At 32.8% G+C, this 21,198-nt stretch overlaps 1 protein-coding gene across 1 annotated transcript; it reads left to right on the top strand.

The window, feature by feature from the left end:
• The first annotated feature begins 2,754 nt into the window (after positions 1–2,754).
• On the top strand, positions 2,755–8,255 carry LOC115991353 (receptor-like protein 56). The gene is made up of 6 exons (XM_031115055.1): positions 2,755–2,779; positions 3,769–3,915; positions 4,066–6,187; positions 6,827–6,994; positions 7,163–7,704; positions 7,906–8,255. Exons 1-6 carry the CDS (start codon positions 2,755–2,757, stop codon positions 8,253–8,255), a joined length of 3,354 nt encoding a protein of 1,117 aa, XP_030970915.1.
• The last annotated feature ends 12,943 nt before the right edge of the window (positions 8,256–21,198 follow it).

Genomic DNA, 21,198 nt, shown 5'->3' on the forward strand with positions numbered 1-21,198 from the left:
TTATGTAGTGCTCCTCCTTAGTCACCCTTCCCGTTTGTGTATGAAGCGTGAGTTCATTTATCAACTTTTAAAAATCATTTTTAAGGTAAGTAAGAAATTTTTATTCAGTTTCTCAACCAAAAAAATAATAATAATAATTCAACAACACCAACCGTCTCTAATTAGACATGGCAAAACGGGCGGGTCGGGTTGGGTCAATCGGGTTGCAGATCAAACGGGTCGCGGGTTAAGTTGGGTCGAGTTGACCCGTATTTTTCAAACAAATTTTTTTTTTTTTTTTTTAGAAATAGATGTAATCTGTCAATTGTTTATGAGTTCCGTAATTGTGATTAGATTCTCACTAGTGATATTGTTACCAATTACCACTAAACACTTGAATTGATACCCAAATTTGGTGCAACTCTTGTTCCAGCTTTCTAGAAACTAATCTTGGTATAATCTTCAATCTATTTAAAGTAGGAAGAGAAAATGAAGGTGACAAGTGAAAAATGACAAACTATAATGGAGTATATAACATATTAAGTAAAAAAGAATAAGTAAATATTTTATAAAAATTACACCTCAATCTCAATCTACTCAACGTTGGTAGACGTGGCAAAACGGGCGGGTCGGGTTCGGGTTCGGGTCGGGACAATGGAGTCGTGGGTCAAAACGGGTCATTTTTAAACGGATCAAATGGGTTGCAGGTCAAACGGGTCGGATCAAATGGGTCTGACCCGTTTTGCCATGTCTATCTCTAACAGGACACTAATACAGTCACCGCACTCCTAGGTATAAACAATAACAGTCTAATACTACAAAAGCATTATAAATTACAACAAAGTTTTTAAATAGAAAGTTATATTTAAAGTAAAATATGCACAGATTTCTTATTATTGTTATTTATTTATTTATTTAGTAAAATATGCAGAGATGAAAAGCAGCTTGTCATGAATAGACATTAAACAGTGAAGTTGGTAAGTAAATATATATTAAAGAGACGAAAAGCAGCCTGTCATGAATAGAATGAAATAGCTGTTCAAAAAAAAAAAAATGAATAGAATGAAATACTAAAGTTGGTAAGTAAATATAATAAATGGCATTTTTAGACTTAAAAAAAAAGACTAGTTATCTTATTCATTGTTATGAATACTGCTTCAGATATTGTTTTGATTTATCTACTGGATTGAAATATTTGGATACTAACTTATTTCAACATAACATTTTGAAGTGTTTCGGGTTGCCTATTTTACATATATTATATATATAAATCTCAAATAAAGCATGCAGATGATTTTTCCTTAAAAAAAAAAAATAATAAGTAAATGATTTTAATTGTTATTTTAAAAATAAAATTGTAATAACCTTTTTGTAAATAAAAAAAACAAGTTGGGTAATTATATAAAAGGAACTTCCAAGAAGTTTCCTTTCACTAAACTTTTCCCATTCCGGCATTCCCCTACCCACTCACATCGCATGGCCCACACTATGTACTTCTCATCTCACCCCACCACTTTCTCCTCTTTTTCTTCTTCTCATTTCCAAAGTTCCAACGTCTCATCAATTTTCAGTGGCTCAGGTGCTCTCTTCAGTCTCTGTTCTCCTCTTTTTCCTCTTCTTCTTCTTTTGTATTTTCTCTCTCACACCGGCTGTGCTTCATGCCTTCATCACCTTCTTCTTTGTTTTGTTTTGTATTTTTTTTTTTTTTTTTTGCCCTTTCTTTTTCATCTCCTTTATAGAAGATCCAGTGACAGTGATTTTTCTTTTTAAGAGGGAAAGCCCAAAATGCGTGCCGGCCGAATCATTGATTTTGACGGAATTTACAGAAATCGACCGAAACGCCCGAAACACACCGGAATAGGCTGAAAGTTTCTCCGAGGTGGAACAAGAGGGTATCTCATTCCGGTTTGCAGACCGGTACGAGATTTTCAGTCCGTTCCAGCCGAAACGGAATGGAATTTATAACATTGCAATAAACAATTTAAAAAAACTAAAAAGAAAAAAGAAAGGAGAGAGAATGCACATTGCCACAATAATTTTTTATTTATTTATAAGTTTCAACTACAGTAAACTGACTACGCTGAGAGTTATTTATAAGTTTCAACTACAGTAAACTGACTACGCTGAGAGTTTTATATATATATATGTTTTCAAATATAATAGCTTTGACGTAGGGCCTACTTTAGTATTTTGAATTATAAAATGGAATTTTAACTATTTTAACATCTTTAAATTGAATGCTTTTAATATAGTCAAAGAACAAGCCAAAGAAACAAAAGAGTACATAAATAATAGCTTTGACGTAGGGCCTACTTTAGTATTTTGAATTATAAAATGGAATTTTAACTATTTTAACATCTTTAAATTGAATGCTTTTAATATAGTCAAAGAACAAGCCAAAGAAACAAAAGAGTACTCTCTCCTTTCTTTTTTCTTTTTAGTTTTTTTAAATTGTTTATTGTGTAAGATATATTAATTTATTATGTTATTTATATTATTTTAATACGTTGTATATTCAAATAAAATATTTAATATTGGGTGTATTATAAAATAAATTGTTAAAATAAATAATGTGACTTTTTAAGTTATTAAAAACTAAGTTATTAAAAACTATATTTTTAGATGTTTTGACGTGAATGCTCTAAAGTTACAAGACAACACAAGCAAAACAAAAGATAATTTCAATCTTCCATCAAGCACTACCAAAAACAAACAGTACTTTAGTGGTACAAACTGTTTTTTTTTTTTTTTGAGAAACTGGTGCAAACTATAGAAATGGCGCGCAACTCGAAGAGCAGTGGTACTGAGTTTATCCAAGGCTGTGGTTGAAGAAGTTAGCTCACGCCTGTAGATTAAGATATTTGGGTAGAAGAACTACATTTTGATTTGAAAGATGTATTTCAAATTGATTTTATTTAATAAAAATGTTTTACTTCTCAAAAAAAAAAAAAAAAAAAGTAAGACACTAGCCTATGACTTAAATAAATAAGAAAGAAAGAGTAAAACTCATGTAGATATCTATGACATAAACAAGGTATAATTTGAATCTATATATATGTGTAATTGTGTTGCTTTTAATTGTACCACCAAAGCTAAAAGAAAATCAAATTAGAATCCAAATTGACTCTCAATTGGAGTCCAATTATGCGTCATGCGTCCTATCTAATTTTTAATTTTTGTATTAAGTAAATTATTGATTGTAAAATTCGAAGTGTCCAAATCTAATTAGATTCAAAATAGGATTTCAATTAGATTCCAATTAGGCGCCATGTGTCCATCTAATTTTTTAATTTTTGTGGCAAATGATTTATTTATTTTTTTATGAATGACAAGTGACTTATTGGATGCAAAAATCGATGAGTATATATATATATATATATATATATATATAATGAGAAACCATCACATATTTTAGAAATCTATGGTTTAAAAAAGGTCTAATGTAATACCATGTATAATTTCAATCTCTTTTAAAAAAAAGGGTATAATTTGATCTATGTATGTAATTGTGATTTTTTTTTAATTGTACCTGTGCATATGCACGAGTTACACACTAGTTAAATATAAAACTTAAGTTTATTAATTACATGGTAAATAAATCAAATTGACATAAAATTTGGTGTAAATGTTAAAGAACATATAAATAGGTGACAACTTTAAAATATTTATCCAATAGAACTGATAAATGACATAAAATTTGGTGCACATGTGAATCCAACTCACATTTATATCTATATATGATTTTGCCAAAGATTTTTTCTCCGCGCAATTGATTATCTTTTTCGGCAGATTTTGCTGCTTTGGATGCCTTGGAGCTATTAGATTTGAGTTACAATGAATTAACTGGAATTGTACCTCCTTCTATAGGAGCATTATCTTCTCTCAAATCGTTAGTTTTGGAGGGAAATAAACTTAATGGCTCTTTACCAACTCAAGGTATGTATTTAATTCATTTGGTGTAAATAATTCTTTGTGAAATGAAAACAAATGAAAAAAGACTAATAAATTATAGGATTGGACCTGACGTATTCTTACAAATAAGATATTATAATTTTGAGAACTGCAAAAATTGGTTCCTTTTTGCAGGTTTATGTGAACTCAGGAAACTTGAAGAGTTAAATCTTAGGTGGAATAATTTTGAAGGAACCCTGCCTTCTTGCCTATACAATTTGACATCTCTTCAAGTGTTAGATCTCTACGAGAATTCTTTCAGAGGAAACATTTCATCTCATTTGATAGCTGGCCTCACATCCCTTAAGCAGATTGATCTCAGTTATAACCTTTTTGATGGTTTCTCATTCAGCTCATTTGCTAATCTTTCTAAGCTTGAACTCGTTCAATTTAAGTGTGATGAGAAGATGGTCAATATAGAAACAGAAACTTCAGACTGGGTACCTTTATTTCAGTTGGAATTCCTTGTGATATCTAATTGTAGTCTCAACAAGCTCTCCAATCAAATTCCAACATTTCTCTTTCACCAGCATAGCTTGAGAGTACTTGATCTCTCTTACAGTATGTTAAAAGGACAGTTCCCTGGTTGGTTGGTTGGAAACAATACAAGGCTGGAATATGTCAGTCTTCATGATAACTCTCTCTCGGGTAATTTTCATTTGCCGCTGTGTCTCAACTTTACTTATTGCATGGATGTGTCAAACAATCAGCTCAATGGGCAGCTTCAAGGAAATATAGGGAATATGCTACCAAATATATTGAGTCTAAAGTTATCCAATAATACTCTCAGTGGTTCCCTCCCATCCTCAATTGGCAATATGAGTCTTTTGAGCACATTCAGTGTTTCCTTCAACAACTTCTTCGGAGAAGTACCAAAAAAGTTATTAGCAGGTTGCTCCGAGCTAATGATCATGGATTTATCTAATAATAATTTCGATGGCCATTTATTGTCAAGTGATTTTAACTTGACTATGTTAGAGGCTTTGATAATAAATGACAATTCGTTCTCAGGAACTATGTCAAATGAATTTTCCCCAAAAACTTTTGATTCTTTCTTCTTGGATGTTAGCAATAACAACATGTCAGGTAAGATTCCTACTTGGATATGCAATCAAACACGTTTTTCTACTCTCTTTTTGGGAAATAATTATTTTGAAGGTGAAATTGTATGTGAAACAACTTCATTTAGCATTTTGGACCTTTCTCATAACTTTCTTTCGGGATCTTTACCTTCGTGGTCAAGCAATGCTTTACAATATTTAAATTTGAAAGAGAATAAATTTTCAGGATCAGTACCAGAAGCTTTTCTCAATATTTCAATGATTGTGACATTAGATATCAGTGACAATAAGTTGTCAGGAATCATTCCAAGTGCAATCGGTAAACTTTCCTACTTAAGAATTTTGTTGCTGAGAGGAAATCGTTTGAATGGCACCATTCCAACTCAGTTATGCAAACTGATCAATATAAGCTTAATGGATCTCTCTAGAAACTTCTTTTCTGGGACATTACCTCACTGTTTTCGACACATTGTCTCTAACGAGACTCTGTATTTTGGTGATTTTTTCTCAAGAGATGTGGAGCCCTTCACTTCCAGACCTAAGGGTGTCTACGATGGTGTACGTTTTGAACGTCACAAAAAAGACATTGAAGTTAACTTTGTTACTAAATATAGACTTAGCTCTTACAAAGGTAGCATTCTTCTTCACATGTCTGGTTTAGATTTTTCTTGTAACAACCTAACAGGTGTAATCCCACCTGAACTTGGACAGTTACAAGGAATTCGTGCACTAAACTTGTCTCACAATCAGTTCACGGGTTCCATTCCGGAAACATTCTCCAACTTGGCTGTACTAGAGAGCTTGGATATTTCTCATAATAAGTTGAGCGGAGGTATCCCTCCACAATTGATTAAGCTTACCTTTTTGGCGGTGTTCAGTGTGGCTTATAACAATTTATTAGGTAAGACCCTAGATATGAAAGCCCAATTTGGAACTTTTAGTGCAAGAAGCTATGAAGGAAATCCACTTTTGTGTGGACTACCATTGGTGAAAAACTGCACCAATAGAGACAATCCATCTCCAACGCCAACACAATCCTCAGATGCAAGTGATGAGAAATGGTATGAAGTAGATCAAGCAGTCTTCTTCACTAGCTTTTCGGTGACTTACATCATGTTCTTCCTGGGAGTTATTACTGTTCTTTATATCAACCCTTATTGGCGACTGTGGTGCTTCAATTTGGTTGAGGATTTCATGTATTTTTGTTATATTTCAACTAGCATTACTTTGCGTAAGTTATCTGTCCATTTGTATAATTAACTATTGTTGTTTTCTCAATATTTGGGAACTCTTATTGTAGCGAACTTTATATCTAATATTTAGAATAATGGACTGTGATTTAAAATACACAATAATTTTTTTTCATGGTATAACCTTTAATTAATATGGTTCTATTTACTTTCTAAAAATATATATACATATAGTTCTAATTAAAGTGGGAGAATTCGACTATCAATATACAAAGTCTATTCACCCTCCATTTGGCTTTTGCGAATATGGTCAGAAGGATGACAATTAAATGAAGTGTTTTCAATCTAAGTGAGTTCCAATTTGGGAAACTATTAAATCAATCTTATAACAACTATCAAGACATTCTTTGAAGATTAAAGACCAATTGGCACTGACAGTCCTACCCCCAAATTTATCCCCATCAACAGGCATTTCAATGAAATCACCAGCAATAAACCAAGGCTTATCATGAAGGTTAGCAACATTTTTCAAATTATTCCACAAAATACATCTTTCACGAAACCTAGGATTAGCATAAATGGCAGTAAGAATATAATCAAAGTTGGAAGAGATTACCTTTACCAAAACATGGATTTCCTGTTCAGACTTGGCAAGCTGAGTAACATGCACCTTCTCAGTGTTCCACATGAGCCAGAGGCCACCAGCATAGCCTATTGTGTCCATATGAATCGCTCCATCAAAAGGGAGCTTGTCCGTAATTTCCTTAGCTCTCTCACTGCCAACATTTCATCTTTGATAGCTAATCAGTCTAGGTTTGAATTCGTTTGATGCATATGCAATGACAAGGATGTCAAGATAGAAACAGAAAGTTCAGATTGGGTACCTTTGTTTCAGTTGGATTTCCTCGTGATATGTAACTGTAATCTAAACAAGCTCTCCAATAAAGTTCCAACATTTCTCTTGCACCAATATAACTTCAGAGTACTTGATCTCTCTAATAATATGTTGAAAGGACGGTTGCCTAGTTGGTTGTTTGAAAACAATATGAAGCTAGAATATGTCACTCTTAACGATAATTCTTTCTCGGGTCATGTTCATTTGCTGCTCTGTCTTAACACTTATTGGATGGATATGTCAAACAATCAGCTCATTGGAAAGCTTCAAGAAAATATTGGGGAGATCCTACCAAACATATTTCATCTAAAGTTATCCAATAATTCTTTCACAGGCTCTCTCCCATCCTCAAGTGGTAATATGAGTCTCTTGGGCACATTCGATGTGTCCTTAAACAACTTCTCTGGGCAGGTACCAAAGGAATTACTTGCAGGTTGCTTGAGACTATCATCCTTGGTATTATCCAATAATAATTTTAGTGGTCATTTTGATTGGTTATCTTTGATTAACTTAACGGAGCTATTTCTTTTGAAAATAAATCATAATCAATTCTCCGGAGCAATGTCAAATGAATTACCCAATTGGGTGTTTCTTGCTTTATTGGATGTAAGCAACAACAATATGTCCGGTAAGATTCCTACTTGGATATGCAACCAAACAAGTGTTTCCACCCTGTTTTTGTGAAATAATTATTTTGAAGGTCAAATTCCATGTGGAAAATTTGATGTTTTTTTCTTGGACCTTTCTCATAACTTTCTCTCGGGATTTTTACCTTTGTGGTCAAGCAATAGTATACATCATTTACATTTGGAAGATAACAACTTTTCAGGATCAATACCAAATGAATTTTTCAATATTTCAGAGCTTTTGCTGACATTGGATGTCAGTGGCAATAGGTTGTCAGGCAGTATTCCTAGAGCAATCGCTAATGCCGCTTCTAGCTTAAGAATTTTGTCACGCAGAGGAAATTGTCTGAGTGGCACTTTTCCAACTCAGTTGTGTCAACTTACACAAATGAGCATAATGGATCTGTCTAGAAACTTCTTTTTTGGGACAATACCTCATTGCTTTCAATATTTAGTCACTGCTTTCACTCCTTTTGATTTAGCTTTTTCAACACAAACTGGTGGTAGTGATAATGGACAATTGGAACAACGCTGGGTCCTAAGTTACCAATGAAAAACGCTGGGTCCTAAGTTTCGTCAAACTCTCATCATCCCAAAGGACGAAAACGTCGAAATGGAATTCGTTAAGAGTTGGTTCCCATTATAAAAGATCACCATAGTCCCTGATGGCCATCTTCCTCCCTAAAGGAGCAAAAGATGTGCATCATCTAGCCCCCACTTGCAACAAATGAGTTAACATCAAAACCAAAGATCAATCGGATTGCTGAAGTATGTCCACTCTATCACTGGGAAAGGAAAAGACGATCCAAGAAAGCATCCTATTTCAACACAGTCCTATCCACACATTTTCTTCTCAACCCTACTACAGTGCATGTATTTCAAGCGGTGTCTCGGAAAGAAACTTGAATTTCCAGAGGGGATGGGGTTTTAACAATTGAAGCTTGGGACACTACTGTTCCATCATAATCCAAAAATATTGCTCTTCTATTCGTCCTCCTATGTGCAGAGATAATATGATCAAGATAGAACTCTAGAACTCAAACCAAATCCAAGGCCCCGGTAGTGATCTTTGCATGCTCGATCCAAATCCTGCACAAAATCGCGGGACCAATAAGCCACACCATGACTGCTAATATAGCGAAAGTGTTTCTCATGCCGCTACTGCTTCTCTAAATCAGGCATCGTGATTGCCAAATACAGTGCATTGGCTACAGCATCAATACCCTATGAACTCTGAAGCATCAAATCAAAGTCAAACACACAAAATTAACCAACAGAACAGTCCTAATTAAACTAGTTAGACTCTAAGAAATTAATTAAAAAATTATTCAGACTCTACAAAACAACAGAAAAAATAAAAATAAATAAACATATAATAAATCAATGAAAAAATCCTCACCCCACATTTCTCCACATCCCTCAAAACCTTCAAATCCCAACCACCCATCATCATCATCACCATCCCCATCCTCCGAAAAACTAATTTCGTCACTAATTGAGAGTAATTTCTCCCACAGAATAATCATCAAACACCTTTTGTGCAATGGAGAACAACGACAACAACGATAAAAAAAACCTAGTGGACGAATAGCTTATGAAATCTCTCGCCGACCCGCCCAATTCCTACATCATTCCAAACACATTTGGGCTGGGCTAAGGTCATATTACATATTCATACCCACCGACTTCATTCTTAAGAAATATAGATTTTTGGGCTGGCTAAGGTCATATCAAATATTATTATTATTATTATTTTTTAATTTATTTGAAAAGAATAGCTTGTTTTGTTAAAGTGTGGTTTTGGTGTCAACAGGGTCTATTCTATTTATAGGCTGATTGGGCTTCCGAAGTCCCAAAGGTTATGATCCCCAATTAATAAAATGTTGGTTCAGTTTACCATGCTAAATGAGGCCCCTGATTATAAGTTGTTAGAGTTTCTAATAACTATTGCTGTTATCTAATCAAATGGGCTGGAGTTTCATGTACGGTTAGATGAAAGAGTTTCAAAGAGAGTTTATGGGCCCAATATCTAGTCTTTCTCCCTTTCTTCTTCTTCTCCTTCTTCTTCTTCTTCTTCTTTATTTATTATTTTTATAACAGACTCAAGCGTTTTTTTTTTTTTTTTTGAGAAACACTTTAAAAGTGATGAGGTGGATAAGTTGAATAACAAAGTCAAGCTTGGGTGAGTAAAATTACACTTTTTCAATCCATGAGTAGACAATGTTAAAATTGCCAAAACCATAGTGGGTAAAACGTAATTAGCCCAAGTTAAAAGAGCAAGCATTGAAATTTTAATGGCTTATTACCAATCAATGTTCTCTTTAAGACCATATTTGTCTAAACACAAGAATAGCGGAAAGGTTATTGTAAATTTGTATTCATGATATAACCAAGACAAGAATTCTTCAATCTACAGATGAAACTGCATGCCTTGCTCCAACATTTCTAGCCATCGAGCAGCCTATACAACATGCATTATTGATATCACCCTTGGGTGAAGCAGTCTACATACCAATTTATCTAGTTCATCTAGTGAGCATAAAGGGACTGCTTTAACAACAGCTGTATTGATTGAGTCAAATATTTCACCCACCAACTCTTCCTTGGGTCTATTTGGATAGAAAGACATTGATTCAATTAGTTTTTAGTTTAAATCAACCGTATAAAGACATAGAGTATTAAATACTAAAGCCTTGTAGCTTAATTCATTGACACATTTTGATATTTTAAAATGTCCAACTTGACATATATATATATATATATATATATATATATATAGATAGATAGATAGATATATAGATATAGTTTAATAGGTAAAACTGAAAGAAAATCCAATTAGATTTTAAATTGGAATTTAATTATAATATAATTTTGCGCCACGTGTCCTATCTAATTCAAGTTTTTCAAATTTTGTGCCAAGTTAGTTAATTCAGTGTAAAAATTGAAATTCAATTAGAGTTTAATTTTGGACCACATGTCTCATCTAGTGTAAGTTTTTTAATTTTTGTGTCAAATGAGTTAATTCAATGTAAAAAACGAGGAGTAATATATATATAAACCATAAGAAACCTAATCATATATATAAAACTAATGTTTAGAGAAAATTTAATTATATTCAAAATTGACTTTTGCGTTTGTTAGCTTTTCATACAAATTAAATTGTTGAGATTTTTGCTATTATTTTTTCTCTGAATTAATGAGCATATTTGTTATACTGTTTTTATTTAGATATTTTGTATGTCAAGATCTTGAATGTAACAAATTGTAATTGAGCTGAACAATTCCACGCACCTATTCCCATCCAATTTAGGAGATACTATTAGACCAATTTATTCTTTTATTTTGTGTTGTATTTAGTAGAATTTTACGAATAGTGATTGCGAATTGATATTATCAATTATATATTTAGTATCCGATAGTGATTTTCAAAATTATATACATAATGGCTGTGTAATGAGAAATTTGGCGTAACCAATATCATGAAAATTGCAAATAAAAAAAAAAAAAAATTATTTTAGTACCTCCAAATGCTTTGGTCGAACTAATATCCTGTAAGTTTTATAACCTAAGTTAACATCAATAGCAGTATTCCAATTCATCATTCTTGTGCCTAAGCACGGGTTACATACTAGTAATAGCATTATTACAATTCATCATTCTTGTGCCTAAGCACGGGTTACATACTAGTATATATATTAATAGCCAAAACTTAGAGAAAACTCAATAGATTGAAGAGCTTGTTTCCAAAAATCATTAGTTAGAATCTGAGTACATTCATGTTTGAGTGCCTTATTACTGATAATGTGTTGGTTACTTTTGAAACAATACATCATATTAATCAAAAGCGAATGGGGAAGGTGGGTGAGATGACTGTCAAACTTGATATGAGTAAAGCTTATGATTGGGTGGAATGGGGTTGTTTGGAGAAAATTATGCTCAAGATCGGTTTTCATGTCAAATGGGTTGATATTTTGACGAGGTGTGTGCGCTTTGTCTCTTATTCCATCAAAATTAATAGAAGGCCAATAGGGCACATTACTCCTACTCGAGGTTTGCGCCAAAGGGACCTCTATCGCCATATCTTTTTTTGATCTATGTAGAGGGTCTTTCTGTAATGTTAAAAAAAAATTTGTGGTGGATGGCCAAATGAAAGGAGTGGCATTTTGTTCAAGAGGACTGGAAATTTCACACTTGTTCTTTGCTGATGATAGCCTTATTTTTTGTCAAGCCACAAGGGGAGACTATTCTAGTCTTGAGAAAACTTTGGAGGCATTTGAGAATGCATTAGGCCAACAATTGAACTAACAGAAGACATCCTTATTCTTCAATAGTAATACATCACAAGATATTCAAGATGACATCAAACACAAGTTTTGGGCAGAGGTGATCCATCAACATTAGAATTACTTAGGTTTACTATCCTTAGTAGGTAAATATATGAGTAATACCTTTTGGCAACTAAAAAAGAGGTTGGATAATAAGCTATCAAGGTGGAAGGAAAAAATGTTTTCACAGACGGGAAATGAAATACTTATTAAAGCGGTGGCTCAAGCAATTCCTACATATACTATGAGTGTTTTTAAACTTCCAAATATTCTGTGTGATGAGATGACGGGCATGTTTCGAAAATTTTGGTGGGGACAAACAAATGAAAAAACTAAGATGGCTTGGCTTAGTTGGGATAAAGTTTGTGTTGGGTTAAAATAGTAGAGGCACCAATAAATCACCAAATAAACTAACTGCAGTGGAAAATAAATTAACATGGTGATTTGCTGATAAATGGGGAAAACCTCTTGCAAGGCAAAAACCTCATGGGATGAATTTAAGGTCAACACTACCAATAATCCATTAATCAATAATCAAGTGGTTACAAGTACGATGAATCTTACCACTACTCTATCCTATCCCAAAATACCAATTGGACTTGATATTGTATCAGTCTTCTTTCCTTTGTTGCACAAATCTTCAATTTATGACTAACTCTTTTACACGGATCCTAATATGTGACTAATTCCAAAGTTCTTTATTTCATAAACGATGAAGATCAGGAAAAATTTAGTTACAAAGCCCTAAGGCATACAAACGCAATAGCTTTACATAGAGTATATGAGTTCTAGGTCTCTGTTTCCATACTTGATTACTTTTAAAATGAGCCTTATATATGACTAGGGTTGTGAGAAAAGAAACTCTAATCATCCAAGTCATCATGGGTTGAATTTCAGATCTGGAAATTTTGAAATTGTAGATATCGATAAATCAAGCTTGTGTCGAGTTTCTACATTAAACTTCGATAGAAGCATTTGTCAAATCTGTCGAGACTTAATGAAACAACTTTTCTTCACTTGTTTCTTGGATCAACCTTCATATCTTTTAATGATACCACTTGATATGTTTGAACAACATACTTCTTGATATATTAAACCCAACTTAAATTTACCTAATTACAAGTAAAGTGCATTTTGTCAAAGGATCTGCCAATTACATAGATAATATGACCCTAACAGTTTGCACCCAAAGGAGGAGGGTGGCTTAGGCTTCCATGACCTTGGTTTATAGAGTTTTAAAGGCTAAATACTTTCTGGATAGTGATTTTCTTGGGGCAGAATTGGGGTCTCATCCATCCTATGCATGGAGGAGCATTTTGGCGACACATAATATTGTTTGGAAAGGGTGTAAATGGCAAGTGGGTAATAAAGCTTCAATTGATATTTGGGCAGATAAATGGCTCAATGGACTGGCCACATTCAGCGTGCTTACTAGACCAAATACCTTAACAGATTAGTCCTTGGTTAGCCTACTCATTGTCTTCGTGACTGGTGGATGGCATGATGAACTAGTGAGATAGGTTTTTCTTTTGGATGATGTTCATTCCATCTTGAGCATCCCTTTGAGTGTTTGCATGTCACAGGACAAGTTGGTATGGGCTTTCACCTTAAAGGGAAACTTACAGTTTGTAGTGTGTACAAGATCACAGTGGCTGATTCTATGGTGACATGCATGAAGGGAACTTTGAATGGTGAGGATCACAAAAAATTTTGGAGACTTTGGAGCTTAAATGTACCAAACAAAATTAAGCCCTTTGCCTGGTAGGTGTGCCAAAATATTATTCCAACGAAGATGAGCTTATATCATAGGCAAGTTATTGATGATGATATGTGTGAAGCATGTGGGTTGGGTAAAGAAACTATTGGGCATATTTTTTGAGAGTGTGAGGCAGCTCGTGAAGTATGGGTCCAGTTTGGCATTAGCTTCGAAGTATAAGGAGTAAGGTACAATGAATTTGTTGATCTGGTCCAGTATCTCATTTTTATCTGGTATGTGGGGAATGACTTTTTTAGAGATGCTATTTATGATGGCATTGAATATGTCATATAATCAAAATGCAGCTCGACATGGGAGCCCAAGACAATTTGCAAATCTAGTAGTGTAGAAAGCTCGGGCGTCGTTAGATGAATTTCAAATAGTAAACCACTTTATTTCCAGGCCAAAGGAAGACGTGCAAGAATTTTGGGCAACTCGAAGTGCACCTAGCTACAAGGTGAACATGGATGAGGCAGTTTTTAGTTAATCTTGCCAAACTGGAATGGGTGTTGTGATCCGAGACTATGAAGGAGAGGTAATAGCAGCTTTAAGTAAACAAATTCACTAGCCACTGGGACCTTTTTAAACTGAAGCAAAAGCTATGGAGATTGGGGTTTCGTTTTCTTGGGATGTGGGTATAAGGGAGGTGATCTTTGAATGTGACTCCAAGATTGTATCTAATGCTCTTTTGTGGTTATGTACACTGCCTATGATTATCTCAAATATCTTGGCCGTGCATCTTTTAAGTTTTAAGATTTTTGATTAGCTCAAGTGTCTCATGTTAGGCATCAAGACAATAGGTTAGCACATATATTGGCAAAGCATGCCAAAAATATAATCAATAGTGATAATTTTGTAACATTGATAGAAGAAAATTTATTGTTGATTGAGTCAGTTATTGCTTATGCTGTATTGAATTTTTATTTGTCTTAATAAAGTTACAAGTTTCTTATCATTAAAAAAAAATTAAAAATTAAAAATTAAAAAAAATCCAAACGCAAACGTTACTCAAACGTAAGAGTAAACTAAATTAAAATGGAAGGAAAGTAGTACTCCAATCCTACCATACTTCCATTCTTTCTCCATACATTGTTCTTTTTACTTTTTCGGCTTGGCTTGACTCAATACATTGTTGTGAAATTTATTCTTAAAAAAAAAAAAAAAGGAATGCTGTGCAATTATTGTAACATTTTATTATGTCCATGACATTACTTTAAAAAAAAGAATTTATTGGATAATACGGTTTGATATGATGTTAGTACTACCTAATGTGAAGATAGAACCATCAAATGTAAGATCTAAGATACGAAGCTCTTAGCTAGCTTGCTTAGTTGGTGTCAATTCTCTCATATTTGACGTTTAGGAAATGTTGTAGCTCACTACTCTTGTGATACAAATCAAGTTCCCCCCCCCCCCCCACCCCTCTCTATTTTAATAGTTTGGACAGAAGAAGTTCCACCAAACTTGAAACTATAACTCTTACTGGTTTGGAAATTTAAGCATTAGTTAAAGGTCCATATATTTCTTCTTAAAAAAAATCTTAATAATATTCTAACCTTTAAAAACTGAATAATTTATTATTATATAAGTAATTTAGATTTTGTAATATCATTAGTATTTAAGTAAATCTTATTAATCCTATTATTACTTAATTTATTAATGATTTGATGATATCAAAGCTACTCATTTATCAATGAATAATTAAGATTTTAAGTAAATTAAAACATACTAATCCATGCCAATGTGGAAACTAATGCGCTATCTACTATATCTTTAATCAAAATATGAATATGGATTTGTGTTCTTCAACGATCACCTGAATGTGGAAAGTTAAGACATTGACTGACTTTGACTTTTAGGTAGTTGTTTGAAAGTTGAAGGAAATACTAAGGATGTAGGCCTATTATGTCTCTGTCATTGCAGAAATTAGAGTCCCTATTTCCAAAGTATATTTCTTTATGATTCAATTTTCGAACAAGATTACTTTCAAGTTTTTGGATTATTTACTGGTATCTTCTAATAATAGTTCCAAACTCTTAAAAATTTTAGGCAAAGTAAGAAAACACATATAATTTATCATATATTACTAGCACTAGGGAAATGGATTGAGAATTCATAGTGTGACCCTACGGTGTCATGGTTTCAATTTTTCTTGGCTGGAGGTAGTTGTTGGGTCCAGGCCTCTTTGTTCAGTCTTTTCTTACTTTTTTTTTTTTTTTTTTTTTTTTTGAGAACAGTCTTCTTACTTTATATATAAAATTCCATCTTCTTTTTCAAAAGAAATAATAAAATAATAAAGTTATCAATTAAATATTGTGAATTGACGAAAACAAACACAATTTTAAGAGTTAATAGACAGTTTAATGGAATACTAACTAAGGTTTTAATTGAACACTTATAAAATTTAGAAAGCTAAATTGAATGAAAGTAAAGTTAGAGGAATAAAATGAATTATGGTGAAACTTAGATGGTAAGTTTTGTATTTTAACCTAAATTATAATAAGAGCTCTTTCTCCATCAATGCAATTTTTTTATAGACAAACTTTCACTTCTTCTTGTTAAATTTTTTAAAAAAAAAAAAGAAAAAAAGAATTTATTTAAATCATTTTTATTCTATTTTTTAAAAGTGATAATTAGAGAGGGAGAATTCGAACTATTGAACATCTTCTTTACAAACACAAAAAAGTGCCATCAGAAATTGCTTGTTTTTTTTTTTTTTGAGATCCAAGATAAAGTATATATATGATTGATTGAAAAGAGTGTTACAAGTAAAACACCAGCAGGGTACATGGAAGTTACCAAGGCTGTATATAGTTATAGTACACGTAGGCCTGTTATAGAGACACTAGTTTTTAGTTACAAAATTGCAGGCCTGGTATCTCCTTTATGACGTTGTCCGTGAAGCTGTGAGACGCTGAAAATCCTTCAACATACTACTAGCTCCCTCCACAATGCCCAATGGTTGTAGCTGAGTTTTCTTGAAGTAAAACTTGTTTCGTGCCCCCCATATTGCCCACACCACCACGGCCCAGCTTTCAAGTTCTTGCTTGCTCAACCTGTTCGTCATACTCCGAAACAAGCTGAAAAAATCAGACGTACCATTTGGACTTTTTGGGATTCTCCTACCTGCCACTGCCCAGATATCCCTTGCAAAAGGACATTCCCATAATACATGGCATGTTGTCTCAGGATGTTGGAGACATATTTCACACTTTGGGTCAATTTGTACCTTGCGACGCTGCAGATTTTCTCTTGTGGGCAGAATGTTTGAACAGGCCCGCCACAGCAAATTCCTTACTTTTGGAGGAACATTTAATCCCCAAAGGAAAATGTTCTTGACATTTTAAAAAGAAAAATTAGATGCCCCAAAGGAAGCCTATAAATTATCCCTAATTGATTAGAATAACTTGTACAACTAAGTGTATAATTAAATGTTGTGTGAAATTTAGCACCAACAAAGAAAAGAAAAGAAAAGAAAAGAAAATGCTATCAGAATACTTGGTCTAAAATGAAAGGGAAGTAGTAGGTGCTCGTGGGACTGCAACCTTTACCCCCAAATCTCTATTCTCCATTTTTTCGCTGCATTGACTTGAGTCATTGCCACTTTGTTTACTAGAATTTAATTTAGACAATGTAATTTAAAATTTTGGCTAATACTTAATCTTGCATAAGAATAGCACTTAGTAGGTTGGATATTTGCTTGAATCCACCCGAAATTGTTGCTAATCATTACTCAAACTCAAAGGCCATGACTCTTGTTAGTCTGTCTAAGTAATTATTCAATATTAAGAATTAGCAGTCAGAAGGTTTTTTTTTTTTTTTTTTTTCTCAAAAAAGAAGAAGAAGCAATTAGTAGGTTCATAGGGCACCTAGCGTATTATGGGTTGCGTTGGGCGAAAAAGAAAGAAAAGAAAAGAAAAGCATAATTGCTAGAGGTTCGTGACTCTTTGTAATTTCTCTTTGTTTTGCTATTAATATTATAGGGCCTTTGGGTCCGGTTTCTCAAAAAAAAAAAAAAAAAAAAGCGCATCTAGTACAACTCAGCATAAAAACAAAAATGCTATCCGAAAACTTGGACTAAAATGAAAGGGGAACTTTTCTCAAGAAAAAGAAAAAAGAAAAAGAGGGGTCTAAAATGCCACCGCCAACCTTGACTAGCCAACCCATAAGGAATCTTCGTTCTACATTTCTCCACAGCCATTGACTTGACTCGATTCTCCAAACTAATATATAAACTAGTCTAGCAAATAATTAGAGTATTACTAGATATTCACAATGGGACGGTCCTTGGTGAAGTGCTTATTGTGGGGTTTGATAGTTCTAGTTCATCTTCATGGCCACAGAGGTTGCTTTGAAGAAGAGAGGATGGGTCTGTTTGAAATCAAGGAGGAGTTTGTAAGGTCCATCCCCAATGCGACCATCAGAGATCATCTTCCCCCTTCACTTGCACGGGTCTATATTCTCCCTTCATGGGTCGATGACTACAAGAGTGAGTGTTGTGAGTGGGAGAGAGTCACCTGCAACTCCACCACCGGTCACGTGACCCATCTCTCTCTCCACAATATCTGGGAATTCGATATTGAACTGGAAGAATCGTATTATTATTTGTTTTACACTTCCACTTTCAAAGATATGGTCTGATTTCTAAACGTTTCTTTATTTGAGAGTTTGAAGGAGTTAAAAAGTCTTGATTTATCTTTTAATGCAATTGGTGGTTGGATTGAGCATAAAGGTATGTTAATATATATCATCTCTCTGTTCTTATTATCTGTAATGACTGTAATTTATCCTATGTTAATATCAGTTTTGGCCGACAAATAGATCGATACTGAAGAAAAAATAAAACTCAGAAAACTGTAATTTTTCTCACCTCCACTCTATTACATCGGTCTCTCCTCTTCAGTTCATTGGCCTCTGTTAATACGGCCTCTTTATCTTGTTATTTACTTATTTATGTGTGTGTGTTCGTCTCTTAACTCCAAAGATTTTTTTTTTTTTTTTTGGGATTTGGATGCACTCTATATCTTGTTATGTACTCTTTTATTAATTAACGGATGGATCACATAGACATATATATTACTAATTCTTTTTATAATTCATCCAACCATTTTTTAGTTCCATTAATTCATGAGGGGTGCTTTGACATAACAACTGTACTTGCTATATTTTAAGGTGGTGGTCTATGTTCTCTATTGCTATCAAGAATAAATTTGTTTAATTTTGAATACAAAATATAATTATTTTTATTTCTTACAATCTTATCATATATAGGTTCTGAAAGTTTATTGAGATTCAACAAGCTGGAGAGTTTAGATCTTGATGCTAACTTTTTCAATCAGAGTATCATACAATCATTGAGGTTACTTACCTCACTTAAAAGTCTGAATCTTTCTTACAATGCATTGGAAGGATCCTTGCCTACCATAGGTATGCATTCCCCATAATATATTATTTCTTAATTAGATAATATATTCAATCAAAGTTTTTTTTTTTTTTTTGTAGAACTTTCGGTTTTTGAAGACTTGGAAATTTTGGATTTAAGCAAGAACCAGCTCAATGGCTCTGAAACAATTCAAGGTAGAGAGATAGAGAAACCTTGATTTTATTTTAACCAACACTACTAGTTAATACTAGTTCATCCTTCAACATCAACAAAATCAAAATTTTGCATCTATATCAATGACTCAATATATTAATTAATTGTCATGTTTTAATGGAAATTTTTTTTTGAGAGAAATGTTTGATAAATGCATTGATTTTCATGTATTTTACATGGTGCACTAATTTATATATATATATATATATATATAAATTATTTATACAGTTATTTTAATAAACTTTAATTAATAATATTTATTAAATTAAAATAACACATTCAATAAAAAAAGGGTATGCTTAAATAAATAAAAATAACTAATTACAGTTGAATTCACTAAAGTAATATATTTATATTTATAATTATTTTAATCTTAATAATTTATGTTTCCTAAATTCTTTTAATGACATATAATAATTATGTATACTATAATATTCTAAATTTGTCATGTAATTATATAGAGATTATAGGGTAAACCTATTTATTTTCATGTTTCAGATATTTATAGGCCATACAATAATTATTTATGTAAAATGGATTCTTATGATTATTTTTTTTATAAAGTATATAAGAAACAATTGATTTGGAAAATGACATTATTGCTCAATGATTTGCTTTGATAGCAATTGTAACAAATTACGGCAAATATATAATATCTAATTTAATTATTCTCAATCTTTTTTTCTTCTTTTTTCTTTTTTTGGTTGAGAAAAATTACCCTCAATCAAGAACCTAAAAGATAGTTATACATTTAAATGAATGAAAATAATTAAATATTTTTCAATTAAGTAATTGGTTCATACTCTTGATTACTCGTTCTTTTTAATAACAAGTAATATAATTGAAATTGATTTCATATATATTATGACACATAATAAGTGTTATATGTGAGATATCATATAATTTCTTATAAAATGTTTCAAAGTGCATTGCACATTAGACTAGTTCTGGCTAGTTGCTCAACAGTGAAAGTCCCCAGAGTGACTAACAATTATTTGATGCTCTTTGAAAATGAATTAGCCTTGTGACATTCACGTTAGTTGAAATGTACAAATATTTTTTTATCATACACTATTTTATTGAATATATATATATATATATATATATATATATATATAGAGGTAAAACTAAGAGAAAATTCATTTAGGTTTTAAATTGGATTTCTATTGTTGTCTAATTTTGCGCCAAATGTCCTCTTTAAGATTTTTTAATTTTTTTTTCTTAGTGAGTTAATGAGGTGCAAAAAAAAAGGGTCTAATCTATATATAAAATAATAGGTGAAGCAGAGAGAAATTCAAATTGCAATTCCAATTAGAATTCTAATTTTGTGCCATTTGTCTCTGCCACCTGTATTCAATTACTCCATAATCTGTGAGCCACGTGGGGACCGCAAAATAATATTAATATAGGTGTCACTAATTAACTCATAAATTCCATATGGATTTACCCTGAAAGAATCTGTAATTTAAGACTCTTTCTCTTCTTTCTCGGCTCTTTGCCTCCTCCCCTTCTTATTTGCACGACTCTTCCTTTCTCCAATTCTTCATGTCCCGGTTCAGTTGCCTCTATCTCTAAAAAATCAAAGAGCCACAACTATTAAATGAAAGAAAGAGGTCTTTGTCCTTGGAACAAGACCCAAACTCCCATTGGAGCCGTTCTCTTTCTCGGCAACAGTATTAACCCAGACCCAGAGCGACGAGTCCGTACGAAAAGGTTGCTCTTTCTCTAACTCTTCGACTGTATCCATTTTAGTATGAAGAAATGGAGTATTATGGTTTCTTAACCTTCAATGCATCAGACATTTATGAATCGTTTTAAC

This window comes from Quercus lobata, chromosome 5 (assembly GCF_001633185.2).
Source record: "Quercus lobata isolate SW786 chromosome 5, ValleyOak3.0 Primary Assembly, whole genome shotgun sequence".
Classification (NCBI taxonomy): Eukaryota; Viridiplantae; Streptophyta; class Magnoliopsida; order Fagales; family Fagaceae; genus Quercus; species Quercus lobata.

Coding starts and splice junctions, on each gene's coding strand:
- LOC115991353 (XM_031115055.1), top strand. CDS start 2,755: ATGGCGCGCAACTCGAAGAGCAGTG. Junction 2,780..3,768: donor GCGCAACTCGAAGAGCAGTG/GTACTGAGTTTA, acceptor CTTTTTCGGCAG/ATTTTGCTGCTTTGGATGCC. Junction 6,188..6,826: donor AATTTGGTTGAGGATTTCAT/GTATTTTTGTTA, acceptor TTTCCTGTTCAG/ACTTGGCAAGCTGAGTAACA.